Source organism: Gobius niger, assembly GCF_951799975.1.
Source record: "Gobius niger genome assembly, chromosome: 1".
NCBI lineage: Eukaryota > Metazoa > Chordata > Actinopteri > Gobiiformes > Gobiidae > Gobius > Gobius niger.
Window position 1 is genome coordinate 38,866,069 of NC_136852.1, and position 14,827 is coordinate 38,880,895.

A 14,827-nucleotide genomic window follows, 5' to 3' on the forward strand; every position below is an offset into this window, starting at 1 on the left:
CTTCACCACCAGCTTCGTCCGTATTGTGCTTTTCTTAGATTACCTGCAAATGCAAAACTAACTGGTTACTTTACCCGTTACTCTTAAAACGTAACCTGAGCACTGTAACACGTTCCCAACACTGCTCCAATATTCCCCCCTGTAGCAGAGGAACCTCAGGGTGCTCCTCCTCCTCAGCCCATAAGGAGCTCAGAGCAATCCCAGAAGCCACTGCCGCCTCCTGAAAGTGTATGAACTCTCTGATCTCTGCACGAGTGTGAAATGGACCGTTTTGCTGACAGTATAAAGCAGGTCATGCACCATCTGAAAGTTTTATGAAAGGAAATCTATGAACTTATGGCAACATTACACAAGTTTGTTTATATTTTAGAAGACCAAACCTGAAGCCACATGGATCATTTGCTCAGATTATGTTGGTTATACTAATAACATTAAGTTGAGTTAAGTGTTGAGGATATGAAGCGTATATTGTACGATGTAACTTCCTGGTTGATATAAATGACCATCAAAAACTTGTGAAAAGTCACATTTGGTCATTTTATATATCATTGCGTTTCTTTTCTTTTCTTTTTTTAGTCCGAGGGGGCGTGGTGTTGTGTAGTGAACAGCTGTAAACACTTCTCTCTCACTCTCCAGAGCGGCTTCTCGTGGAAAGATCAAAACAGTAGAGATTTTAGCATTTCTCTGAGTTTTTAAATGGTCAAAATCGGTCCAAGGACGGCTGAGAAACATCCTGTTAAAGTCTTCAATCCGAGAACCAGGATGTTTAAATGCACACGCCATAAAAAGAGATCGATAACTTTTCAAAACGTGTCAACAATGATGTCTTTGAAAATGGACTTGAAACGGAAATATTTACATAACGTTAGTGTCTGTCCAGAGAGGAGAGAGAGGAGTTCATCAGAAATGAGGGTGTTTCATAAAAGACACAAAAAATCAGTGATTTGGATCAAACTAGCCTCTGTTTAGCTTAGATTTCTCAGGAACCGAGACACGTAGAAATAAACTGTTTTCACCAACAGAGAGCTTAGTGTCTCCCCTTTCAAACGAGCCATAGCATGTGTCCATAGGTACAACATAGAATACGCTGTGGTGCTACAAATTGTTGACGCGGCACTCAATGTGTTAACTGCAAAGGGTTCCTTAAGCTCAACCTCATAACGTCGCCTCAAAGGTTACGGAAAAGGAGAAAGGAGCCTATCTTTCCACTTTATTAGATGCAGCCTCGGTACAGAAGAGCGGAGAAATGTGGTACACGTGCACACGTTACAAAACCGGTTTTCATTCATTCAACAAAATATCCTCTTTTTCCGGAGGGATCTTTTAATATCTAATTCTAACTCTAATGCTTAAAAATGTCAATGTTTGAAAAGTACTTCATCTTAAAACATCCCACAACAAACATGAAATACAATGAGACACGACTTTCTTTAGCTACAAAATAAAGTATTCGGCAGAAAAATGGGGGGCTGATACGTAAATGTACTGACAAAATGGTATTGTTTATTTATTGAACGATAAGTGGATATAGTCATTATCGTGACCGTCCTATAAGGCAGTGTTTCCCAACCAGGGGTACGGGGACCCCTTGAGGGTACTCGAGGACTTGGCAGGGGGTACTTGGAACTATTTCAGATTGAAAAAAGGGGAAAATGTAACATAATTTTTAATAGGAAAAGCTATATTTTTCAGTAAAATGTGTTGCTTTGGGAGAATTGTAGGTTTATTTTGACTGCAACATTGGCCTTTTTCTTACAAATACCACTTTTAAGTAATTACTTTTGAAATAAACTGTAACACCCTTGAGGTAAGGGGTACACAGTTGACCACTGAAAGGCCAAAGGGGTACGAAAGACAAAAAACGTTTGGAACCACTGCTATAATAAGGCTCTCACAATAATATTTGGGAGTATCTTTAATCTTTTCCTAGACCTGGACAAACCTCAGGGCATTGCCACACCACAGAGGGATAGTTAACATTCGCCGCTCTGTCTTTCACCGCGAGCAAAGACAAACCAGCCTCTCCAGCTGAAGAGTGAGCTGCATCAGCCTCCCTTTGTCAGAGACGTGCACACGTTGTCCATGTTGTACGTGTAAAACCGCGCCTCTGTGAGTGGGTGTGTGTAAAGTTGATATTTGAGTCTCGGTCCCGTCGTTTTCATATCTCCGCATGACGTGACCTTTTCACAGCTCCGTCTCGGCCTCATCTGTGCGTCATTTGTTCTTTTGGTAAAGACGTCACTGTCATTCCCTCCTCCGGCTGACGAGGAGAGCGGAGCAAAAGCAGGTTTGTTGCTCTGCTCTCTGTTTAATGGGACGTTCGCAAATCAAAACTTTTTTCTTTCTCCTAAATGAATGACCTAAGCACCCTTGAGAATAGAGAGAACCTAAAGCGCTTTGTGAACATGTCTGTGATGGGTCATGACCGAAAGGACAAGATCGCGGATACAAGCGGCCGAAATGAGCTTCCTTCGCAGGGTGGCTGGGCGCACCCTTCTCGGAGTAGAGTCGCTGCTCCTTCACGTCGGAGCCACCTGAGGTGGCTAGGGCGTCTGTTCCGGATGCCTCTGGGCCTCGCCTCCAGGCATGTCCTATTGGCAGGGGCGGACTGGGACTGAAAGACAGCCCTGGACTCTGACCAGCCTGGCCCAAATTAGCGTAAACGTGACACTTCCCACCCGCCTTAACCGAGAGCATTTTCTCCAGCTCGGCTTTACCCAAATCTAAAAAGCTTCTCGGCTGGAGAGCAACAATGTAACGCCTCATTTGAAAGCTGAGACCTACAGAGTGATTGTAACTTTTTGTCAAGTCGCCGCATTTTTTGTCATAGTTTCTTCATTACTTTTTGTGGCTTTTTGTTGTGTTTTTGTCACTTTTTTGTCACATTTTTCTGTCTTTTTTTTGTCATGGTTTTGTCACGTTTTTGTGGCCTTTCCATTGCTTTGTTGTCGTGTTTTTGTTGACTTTTCGTCACTTTTTTTGTCACTTTTCTTGTTGCTTTTCCGGCACATTTTTGTTTTGTTTTCATCCTCTTTTTTTGTCGCGATTTTGATGCTTTTCTTTTTAGCTTTTAGATTTGGGTAAAGCTCGGTTAAGGCCGGACCGGTGGCCCTAGAGCCAGTGGCCCGTCTGTGCTCTTCCGGAATGGACACGTGGCCCGTCCGCCCCTGCCTAGTGGGACAAGGCCTCGTGGAAGACTCAGGACACGCTGGTGGGACTATGTCTCCGAGCTGGCCTGGTGTCGCCTCGGGGCCCCCCCAGAACAGCTGGAGGAGGTGTGTGTGGATCGGGAAGTCTGGGCTGAGACTGCTGCCCCCGCAACCCGGCCCCGGATAAAGCGGAAGAAAATGGATGGATGGAAGAAAAGGGGAACAAAATACATGAAAACCAATGTTAATCCTAGAAAATATGGAACACAGAGTTGTTTAGAAAGTAACGATATTTTAAAAAAGGGTAAAAATGGAATATGTTTCTTAATAATTGTGATGTATTGTTTAAAGGTTGACTGATATGGCTTTTTCTAAGGCTCATTTTGATATGCACACCCGGTTTCTCCAAACGTCTTATCCTGTGATGCTCCTAATCTGTAAAATGTGTCAGTGTTGAACTGTGGCAGCAGGGGGCGCTTTATTGGTGCATGTGGCTGATATATTCATGTTTAGTACGTACTTTAGAGGGAGCTTGTTTGACAGACAACAGTCAGCAGATTCCAAAACAAAAGTCTGCAACATAAAAATATATCAAATAGGATCCGAGGAGAACAAACCTGTGACTGATCATCACAGCAATGTTTTGTGTTAAAACAACTTTAAAGCCTGGTTTCTAATGTTCCTAAACTTTCTACAGTTAGATATTCCTCCTGTGATAACACTGGCTTAGTTACAATGAAGAAACCAGGCTGGTTTTCATAAGAAACATTTTAGAAATCTCGTATACTAATGAGGGCCTGACTTTGATTGACAGGCTGTTAGCATAAGAGTCTAGAATGAAGATCCCGCCCCCTTATGCCCTGTTTAGGAACGTGCTCATTCACAGCAGGGTATAGGAGGAGTCAGTAAATCAACCATGATGTCCCCCTCGAACGTATTTATTATGGCAAACACCTCTCTCCTGTGGTCCACAGAGGGCGCTCTGTCTCTGTAGTAACACCTCTCTCCTGTGGCCCACAGGGGGCGCTCTGTCTCTGTAGTGACACCTCTCCTGTGGTCCACAGAGGGCGCTTCTGTCTCTGTAGTGACACCTCTCCTGTGGCCCACAGAGGGCGCTCTGTCTCTGTAGTAACACCTCTCTCCTGTGGCCCACAGGGGGCGCTCTGTCTCTGTAGTAACACCTCTCCTGTGGTCCACAGGGGGCGCTCTGTCTCTGTAGTAACACCTCTCCTGTGGCCCACAGAGGGCACTCTGTCTCTGTAGTGACACCTCTCTCCTGTGGCCCACAGAGGGCGCTCTGTCTCTGTAGTAACACCTCTCTCCTGTGGCCCACAGGGGGCGCTCTGTCTCTGTAGTAACACCTCTCCTGTGGCCCACAGAGGGCGCTCTGTCTCTGTAGTAACACCTCTCCTGTGGTCCACAGGGGGCGCTCTGTCTCTGTAGTAACACCTCTCCTGTGGCCCACAGAGGGCGCTCTGTCTCTGTAGTAACACCTCTCCTGTGGCCCACAGAGGGCACTCTGTCTCTGTAGTAACACCTCTCCTGTGGTCCACGGGGGCGCTCTGTCTCTGTAGTAACACCTCTCTCCTGTGGTCCACAGGGGGCGCTCTGTCTCTGTAGTGACACCTCTCTCCTGTGGTCCACAGGGGGCACTCTGTCTCTGTAGTAAACCCTCTCCTGTGGTCCACAGGGGGCGCTCTGTCTCTGTAGTAACACCTCTCCTGTGGCCCAAAGGGGGCGCTATGTCTCTGTAGTAACACCTCTCTCCTGTGGTCCACAGAGGGCGCTCTGTCTCTGTAGTGACACCTCTCTCCTGTGGTCCACAGGGGGCACTCTGTCTCTGTAGTAAACCCTCTCCTGTGGTCCACAGGGGGCGCTCTGTCTCTGTAGTAACACCTCTCCTGTGGCCCAAAGGGGGCGCTATGTCTCTGTAGTAACACCTCTCCTGTGGCCCACAGGGGGCGCTCTGTCTCTGTAGTAACACCTCTCCTGTGGCCCACAGGGGGCGCTCTGTCTCTGTAGTAACACCTCTCCTGTGGTCCACAGAGGGCGCTCTGTCTCTGTAGTAACACCTCTCCTGTGGTCCACAGGGGGCGCTCTGTCTCTGTAGTGACACCTCTCCTGTGGCCCACAGGGGGCGCTCTGTCTCTGTAGTGACACCTCTCTCCTGTGGTCCACAGGGGGCGCTCTGTCTCTGTACTAACACCTCTCCTGTGGCCCACAGGGGGCGCTCTGTCTCTGTAGTAACACCTCTCTCCTGTGGTCCACAGAGGGCGCTCTGTCTCTGTAGTAACCCCTCTCTCCTGTGGCCCACAGAGGGCGCTCTGTCTCTGTAGTAACACCTCTATCCTGTGGCCCACAGGGGGCGCTCTGTGTCTGTAGTAACCCCTCTCTCCTGTGGCCCACAGGGGGCGCTCTGTCTCTGTAGTAACACCTCTCTCCTGTGGTCCACAGAGGGCGCTCTGTCTCTGTAGTAACACCTCTCCTGTGGCCCACAGAGGGCGCTCTGTCTCTGTAGTAACCCCTCTCCTGTGGCCCACAGAGGGCGCTCTGTCTCTGTAGTAACACCTCTCTCCTGTGGCCCACAGGGGGCGCTCTGTCTCTGTAGTAACACCTCTCTCCTGTGGCCCACAGGGGGCGCTCTGTCTCTGTAGTAACACCTCTCTCCTGTGGCCCACAGGGGGCGCTCTGTCTCTGTAGTAACACCTCTCTCCTGTGGCCCACAGGGGGCGCTCTGTCTCTGTAGTAACACCTCTATCCTGTGGCCCACAGGGGGCGCTCTGTCTCTGTAGTAACACCTCTCTCCTGTGGTCCACAGGGGGCGCTCTGTCTCTGTAGTAACACCTCTCCTGTGGCCCACAGGGGGCGCTCTGTCTCTGTAGTAACACCTCTCTCCTGTGGTCCACAGGGGGCGCTCTGTCTCTGTAGTAACACCTCTCCTGTGGCCCACAGAGGGCGCTCTGTCTCTGTAGTAACACCTCTCCTGTGGCCCACAGAGGGCGCTCTGTCTCTGTAGTAACACCTCTCCTGTGGCCCACAGAGGGCGCTCTGTCTCTGTAGTAACACCTCTCTCCTGTGGCCCACAGGGGGCGCTCTGTCTCTGTAGTAACACCTCTCCTGTGGCCCACAGAGGGCGCTCTGTCTCTGTAGTAACACCTCTCCTGTGGCCCACAGAGGGCGCTCTGTCTCTGTAGTAACACCTCTCCTGTGGCCCACAGGGGGCGCTCTGTCTCTGTAGTAACCCCTCTCTCCTGTGGTCCACAGGGGGCGCTCTGTCTCTGTAGTAACACCTCTCTCCTGTGGTCCACAGGGGGCGCTCTGTCTCTGTAGTAACACCTCTCCTGTGGCCCACAGAGGTCGCTCTGTCTCTGTAGTAACCCCTCTCCTGTGGTCCACAGGGGGCGCTCTGTCTCTGTAGTAACACCTCTCCTGTGGTCCACAGGGGGCGCTCTGTCTCTGTAGTAACACCTCTCCTGTGGCCCACAGGGGGCGCTCTGTCTCTGTAGTAACACCTCTCCTGTGGCCCACAGGGGGCGCTCTGTCTCTGTAGTAACACCTCTCTCCTGTGGTCCACAGGGGGCGCTCTGTTTCTGTAGTAACACCTCTCCTGTGGTCCACAGGGGGCGCTCTGTCTCTGTAGTAACACCTCTCTCCTGTGGCCCACAGGGGGCGCTCTGTCTCTGTAGTAACACCTCTCCTGTGGCCCACAGGGGGCGCTCTGTCTCTGTAGTAACACCTCTCCTGTGGTCCACAGGGGGCGCTCTGTCTCTGTAGTAACACCTCTCCTGTGGCCCACAGGGGGCGCTCTGTCTCTGTAGTAACACCTCTCCTGTGGCCCACAGGGGGCGCTCTGTCTCTGTAGTAACACCTCTCTCCTGTGGTCCACAGGGGGCGCTCTGTCTCTGTAGTAACACCTCTCCTGTGGTCCACAGGGGGCGCTCTGTCTCTGTAGTAACACCTCTCCTGTGGCCCACAGGGGGCGCTCTGTCTCTGTAGTAACACCTCTCTCCTGTGGTCCACAGGGGGCGCTCTGTCTCTGTAGTAACACCTCTCTCCTGTGGTCCACAGGGGGCGCTCTGTCTCTGTAGTGACACCTCTCTCCTGTGGTCCACAGGGGGCGCTCTGTCTCTGTAGTGACACCTCTCTCCTGTGGTCCACAGGGGGCGCTCTGTCCCTGTAGTAACCCCTCTCTCCTGTGGTCCACAGAGTCGCCCCAGTGCCCGCGCTCACTGGACTGCGCCCGTCTGGGGAGGCGCTTTTGTCGCCGTGGAAACACGCATTGCGGGCCCTGCCTGTCGCCGCTGGAGGAGAACAGCAGGGGGCGCTGCGTGGTCCGCCGGAGACACGCCCACCGTCACGAGACGCTCGCCGACACGCCGCTGTCCACGCTCCGGCCCCGCGGTACGTCACACAGAGGGCTAAAGCAACAGTCTCCCATGTTTAGATGGTGATCGATTTGGTTGCCGTGGAGACGCCACTGAGGCAGTTGCCGTGGTTACTCTGTTCATTCATGAATCCGGGAAATCCTCTCTCTCCTCAGCTCAGTCTGTTTTGTTCCTACTTTATTTGGTCTCAGTCCAGATTGAATCAGATCGTTGTCTTTGGTTTAGTCCAGTATGATTGATCCTGTAAATGCACTTCCTCCCCCCTCCCCAAGTTTTTAGGAGTCTGCATTTTAGTCACAGTTTTTGTCTCTTGAACACCTTCCCTTTAAGTTTTAGCCTCATTTTAGTCTCAGAAACATGACAGAGTTAAACCTTGGTTCAGTGCAGTTCCGCCTGACGCCACACGAGGGCGCTGTGTCTCTGTGTAAGTGCTTTGTGTTTGGTTTGTTCAGGAAAGACCAGCTCGTTTGCAGATGTGGAGCAGGAGATCGACGTTCTGTCTGCTTTAATCACGGAACAGAGGACTCTCACGCTCACAGGTACTATTACTACTATCCAATACTGCTACTGCAAATACTACTACTGTACTTCAATCCGCCCAGAGTTCAGCTGATCGTTTCCGTGGTGTGGAGTGACCCCTGTCCCTCTTTTACTGCTCAGTGGTTCTCTCTGCGTCTGGTCCCGCCCCCTCTGCATCTCCTTCACTATTAAATCAGCCGATCCAAATCTGCTGATTTAAAAGGGGCTAGATGCAAGTTGGCCATTTTATACTCACTACTGCCACCCCAGGTCATACGCGTAACTGCACCTTCTATATTAAATGTCCCACTTCTTCAGTGTCACAGTGACTTGAACTGTTTAAGTTAGATTTACATAAAGATTGTTTTCACTCATCGCCTACAAAGTACAATGTTGAGTTGTCTCTCTCTGGATTCAAACATTGTGTGACCTATGGCTGCCCCTGACTGTTTTATCCACGTTATATCCACACTCGGTTTATGATATTGCAATACTGATGATCTACAACCACAAAGGCAAAAGTGTTCATGAACTCTTTGCAGTAACTGTACTTCATAGACTATGTTCTATCGTGTATTTGACCTGAAACAGTGAAGCAAATGTTTGTGTCTCCCTAAGCCCCGCCCCCTCAGCTCCTGGTGGAAGAGCCCGCCCTCTCCAGCCCCGGCTCCAGCCCCTCCCCCGCAGAGACGCCGACCAATCACAGCAGCACCCCTCCTGCAGCAGCGGTGACCAATCACAGCTCAGCTCTGCACAGCGCGGTGGTCCAGCCCCGCCCCCCCGCCACCGACGCCAGCGCCTTCATTGGTGCGTTCAAAACATGTGCTTTACTTAAAACACAAACACTCCACATTACGTTTTCATGATGTTTCTGTGGGTTTTCTCTGACCTCAGCTCTAGTGTTGTCGTAAATGTCCTGTAGTTCCTGTTGCTAATGCTAAGCTAAGCTAATGCTACAAGCTAAAGTTCTGACCGATCACATGAAAACAAGAAATATGCAAGAAATAAAGCCACCATCTACATCATGGGTCCCCAACAGGCGGCCCGCGGGACAAATCCGGTCCACGAGATGATTCAATCCAGCCCCTGACTTGTAGAGCACAAATTCCTGAGTATGTATAAAAACGTACGTCTCTAACCCATTCCTGTGTGGATTTTTAAAGAAATAACCAGAGTGCTCACTTCAGCCACTAGGGGGCAGATTGAACAAAGAAAGGAGAGAATAACACACGTGTCCAGCAGAGGGCACTGACATAAGACGAGATCAGGATATAAACAACACATAGGCACGGTGGCGCAGCGGTTAGCGCTCGTGCCTCACAGGTCGAAGGTCCCGGGTTCGATTCCCACCTGGACGGGGCCTTTCTGTGTGGAGTTTGCATGTTCTCCCCGTGTCTGCTTAGGTTAGTGGTAGGTTATAAAAAACATGTGCAATAGGTTAGTCCTCCAGCCAGGTGTTTCTGACCACCAGCCTGGCTCCACATCATGGAGATGGGTCCCCGAGCGCCGGCCCATGCTGGCAGCTCACTGCTCCTACAGGTCGCCCCATGCGATACTGAGGATGGGTCAAATGCAGAGAACTCATTTCTCTACAGAGATTAATACAGTATAACTTAACTTAATTATAATCACGTGGTAAATGGACAGTGTGCCCCTGGGCAGCTGTGGCTACTACCAGTGCTGGGTGAATGAATAATAACTACAGTGTAGCAGAAACTTGTGACACAGGCTTGTAAAGTGCAACACAAGTGTAAGCTGAGACTACAGTCCTGTCAGGCTCATTATTATTCATTAATTAAAAGTTTCCTTCATTACTGGAGCTTTTGTTTATGGACCCCCGCGATGCACTCCCGCTATATTTTGTCCCCCAGCTTAACAATGATCTGGGCCGGGCTGGTTGATTTTGAAGTTTTGTCAACAATTGGCCAAAGCCGATCGGTTTAGCATCCGGACTTGGCTAACATGGCTTCTAACCTGCTGCGAGCTCGGATCGATCCAGTGAAAACCAGTATTATGCACTAAAAACGTCCATAAAGCCGTAACTACATAAAGCATAAAGCCTTTATGATGATCACACACTGAGCCGGGCTTGACACATTTGTGGTTTATCGCAGACTTTTCATCAACAATGAGCTGTAGGCGATTGTAACAAGCTAACGGGGCTAACCTGGAAGAACCAAATCCAACAGGCCATCTATTCAAGCACAATGGGCGGGATATAGGCTTACACGGTGGCACAGTGGTTAGTGCTCGTGCTTCACAGCTAGAAGGTGCCGGCTCGAGTCTCTTTCCAACTGTCTCTGAAGTTCACGTGATTTTAGTCCCTTCTTTTACTTTACATTTAGTTTTTCGACTGAAATATCTGCAGATTTTGGTCACAGATTTAGTCTCTGAAACGTGACTTTGTCTAAGAATATGATGAAATATTTTCGAGGACATCAACACCCTCTGCCTGGGTGTTGGCTTTACATACACATATGGGATACACATATTTACATCTCAGTGTCAGATACATATATTTACATCTCAGTGTCAGATACACATATTTACATCTCTGTGTCAGATACATATATTTACATCTCAGTGTCAGATACATATATTTACATCTGTGTCAGATACACATATTTACATCTCAGTGTCAGATACACATATTTACATCTCTGTGTCGGATACATATATTTACATCTCTGTGTCAGATACATATATTTACATCTCAGTGTCAGATACACATATTTACATCTCAGTGTCAGATACATATATTTACATCTCTGTGTCAGATACACATATTTACATCTCAGTGTCAGATACATATATTTACATCTCTGTGTCAGATACATATATTTACATCTCAGTGTCAGATACACATATTTACATCTCAGTGTCAGATACATATATTTACATCTCTGTGTCAGATACATATATTTACATCTCAGTGTCAGATACACATATTTACATCTCTGTGTCAGATACACATATTTACATCTCAGTGTCAGATACATATATTTACATCTCAGTGTCAGATACATATATTTACATCTCAGTGTCAGATACATATATTTACATCTCAGTGTCAGATACACATATTTACATCTCAGTGTCAGATACACATATTTACATCTCTGTGTCAGATACACATATTTACATCTCAGTGTCAGATACACATATTTACATCTCAGTGTCAGATACACATATTTACATCTCTGTGTCAGATACATATATTTACATCTCAGTGTCAGATACATATATTTACATCTCAGTGTCAGATACATATATTTACATCTCTGTGTCAAATACACATATTTACATCTGTGTCAGATACATATATTTACACTTCTGTGTCAGATACACATATTTACATCTGTGTCAGATACATATATTTACATCTCTGTGTCAGATACATATATTTACATCTGTGTCAGATACACATATTTACATCTCTGTGTCGGATACATATATTTACATCTCTGTGTCAGATACATATATTTACATCTCAGTGTCAGATACACATATTTACATCTCAGTGTCAGATACATATATTTACATCTCAGTGTCAGATACATATATTTACATCTGTGTCAGATACACATATTTACATCTCAGTGTCAGATACACATATTTACATCTCTGTGTCAGATACATATATTTACATCTCAGTGTCAGATACACATATTTACATCTCAGTGTCAGATACATATATTTACATCTCTGTGTCAGATACACATATTTACATCTCAGTGTCAGATACATATATTTACATCTCTGTGTCAGATACATATATTTACATCTCAGTGTCAGATACACATATTTACATCTCAGTGTCAGATACATATATTTACATCTCTGTGTCAGATACATATATTTACATCTCAGTGTCAGATACACATATTTACATCTCTGTGTCAGATACACATATTTACATCTCAGTGTCAGATACATATATTTACATCTCAGTGTCAGATACATATATTTACATCTCAGTGTCAGATACATATATTTACATCTCAGTGTCAGATACACATATTTACATCTCAGTGTCAGATACACATATTTACATCTCTGTGTCAGATACACATATTTACATCTCAGTGTCAGATACACATATTTACATCTCAGTGTCAGATACACATATTTACATCTCTGTGTCAGATACATATATTTACATCTCAGTGTCAGATACATATATTTACATCTCAGTGTCAGATACATATATTTACATCTCTGTGTCAGATACACATATTTACATCTGTGTCAGATACATATATTTACACCTCTGTGTCAGATACACATATTTACATCTGTGTCAGATACATATATTTACATCTCTGTGTCAGATACACATATTTACATCTGTGTCAGATACATATATTTACATCTCTGTGTCAGATACACATATTTACATCTGTGTCAGATACATATATTTACATCTCTGTGTCAGATACACATATTTACATCTCAGTGTCAGATACATATATTTACATCTCAGTGTCAGATACATATATTTACATCTGTGTCAGATACACATATTTACATCTCAGTTTCAGATACACATATTTACATCTCAGTGTCAGATACACATATTTACATCTCAGTTTCAGATACACATATTTACATCTCAGTGTCAGATACATATATTTACATCTCAGTGTCAGATAGAAATATTTACATCTCAGTGTCAGATACATATATTTACATCTCAGTGTCAGATACACATATTTACATCTGTGTCAGATACATATATTTACATCTCAGTGTCAGATACATATATTTACATCTCAGTGTCAGATACACATATTTACATCTCAGTGTCAGATACACATATTTACATCTGTGTCAGATACATATATTTACATCTCAGTGTCAGATACATATATTTACATCTCAGTTTCAGATACATATATTTACATCTCAGTGTCAGATACATATATTTACATCTCAGTGTCAGATAGACATATTTACATCTCAGTTTCAGATACACATATTTACATCTCAGTGTCAGATACATATATTTACATCTCAGTGTCAGATACACATATTTACATCTCAGTGTCAAATACACATATTTACATCACAGTGTCAGATACATATATTTACATCTGTGTCAGATACATATATTTACATCTCAGTGTCAGATACATATATTTACATCTCAGTTTCAGATACATATATTTACATCTCAGTGTCAGATAGACATATTTACATCTCAGTTTCAGATACACATATTTACATCTCAGTGTCAGATACACATATTTACATCTCAGTTTCAGATACACATATTTACATCTCTGTGTCAGATACACATATTTACATCTCAGTGTCAGATACACATATTTACATCTCAGTGTCAGATACACATATTTACATCTGTGTCAGATACACATATTTACATCTCAGTGTCAGATACATATATTTACATCTCAGTGTCAGATACATATATTTACATCTGTGTCAGATACATATATTTACATCTCAGTGTCAGATACATATATTTACATCTCAGTGTCAGATACACATATTTACATCTCAGTGTCAGATACATATATTTACATCTCAGTGTCAGATACATATATTTACATCTGTGTCAGATACATATATTTACATCTGTGTCAGATACACATATTTACATCTCAGTGTCAGATACATATATTTACATCTCAGTGTCAGATACATATATTTACATCTCAGTGTCAGATACACGTATTTACATCTCAGTGTCAGATACATATATTTACATCTCAGTGTCAGATACATATATTTACATCTCAGTGTCAGATACATATATTTACATCTCAGTGTCAGATACATATATTTACATCTCAGTGTCAGATACATATATTTACATCTCAGTTTCAGATACATGTGTCTCAGCTGCTGGGCTCTGACGTCTCCTCCTCCTCAGACTCCTCTGAGTCTGTCACGAGTCGAAGCGAACAGAATCCAGTTTAAAACCTCAAAAACATCTCAATCTCCAAAACCGATCAGACAAACACCGCTCTGATTCAGAGCAGCAGCTTACTCACTTATAAAAAACATGTTTTTATTTTTGAACCAGGAACACTCTGATACACGCGCCGACCAAATCTATGAATGTTTGTGTTCTGAGTGTGATATTTCCCTTTAATCCTCTTCATTCTAAAACCTAATGTCAGTGCAGTCATTGCACATAATAATCAGGCCACATCAGATTAGAACTGATTGATCTCTCTGTCTTTTTTGTTGCGTTTTCATCACACATTTGTATCACTTCGCGTTTTTGTTACTTTTTCGTCACATGTTTTTATTCACGCATTTTTTGTCACACAGTTTCAGAGATTTTTCTGTTTTTTTGTCACACATTTTCGACTTTTTGTCACTTTTTTGTTTTTTTCATCACACATTTTTCCACATTTTGTCCCTTTTTCAGCACGGATTGTCACTGTTTTTCGTCACACATTTTCATCGCTTTTGTTACCGTTTTATCACTTTTTCATCCCGTCTTTTGCTGCATTTTCATTCTCGTGTTAATCTTATTTTTGTGGCTATTTTGGCACCTTTTTTTTTTTTCAAAGAAGATTTGAGTAAAGCCTCACTGGAGAAAACAAACAACAACCTCAGTGAGACGAGCCGAACCATGTCTTCAGGGGATGAAAACATTCCAGGGGAGTGTTTTCTCCTGTCGTTTCCCGCGGCCCTGAAGGCATCAGCAGCGGCCGCGTGGTGCGATGCATTGGTCGCGCGTTGACCGTGAATTCCCGTGACCCTCAAACGCAGCGTGTTTGGTCCCTCAGACTTCAGCCT

General features: G+C 45.1%; 1 protein-coding gene across 1 annotated transcript in view; it reads left to right on the plus strand.

Annotated features, from left to right (window-relative positions):
• The window catches only part of LOC306972137 (neural proliferation differentiation and control protein 1-like), a 44,463-nt gene that overhangs the window by 19,778 nt on the left and 9,858 nt on the right, over positions 1 to 14,827 (plus strand). The window contains exons 2-4 of the mRNA XM_079568627.1: positions 7,356 to 7,550; positions 7,987 to 8,073; positions 8,672 to 8,860. Of these exons, the coding sequence (XP_079424753.1) occupies positions 7,356 to 7,550; positions 7,987 to 8,073; positions 8,672 to 8,860 (471 nt within the window). The remainder of the gene's footprint in view (positions 1 to 7,355; positions 7,551 to 7,986; positions 8,074 to 8,671; positions 8,861 to 14,827) is intronic.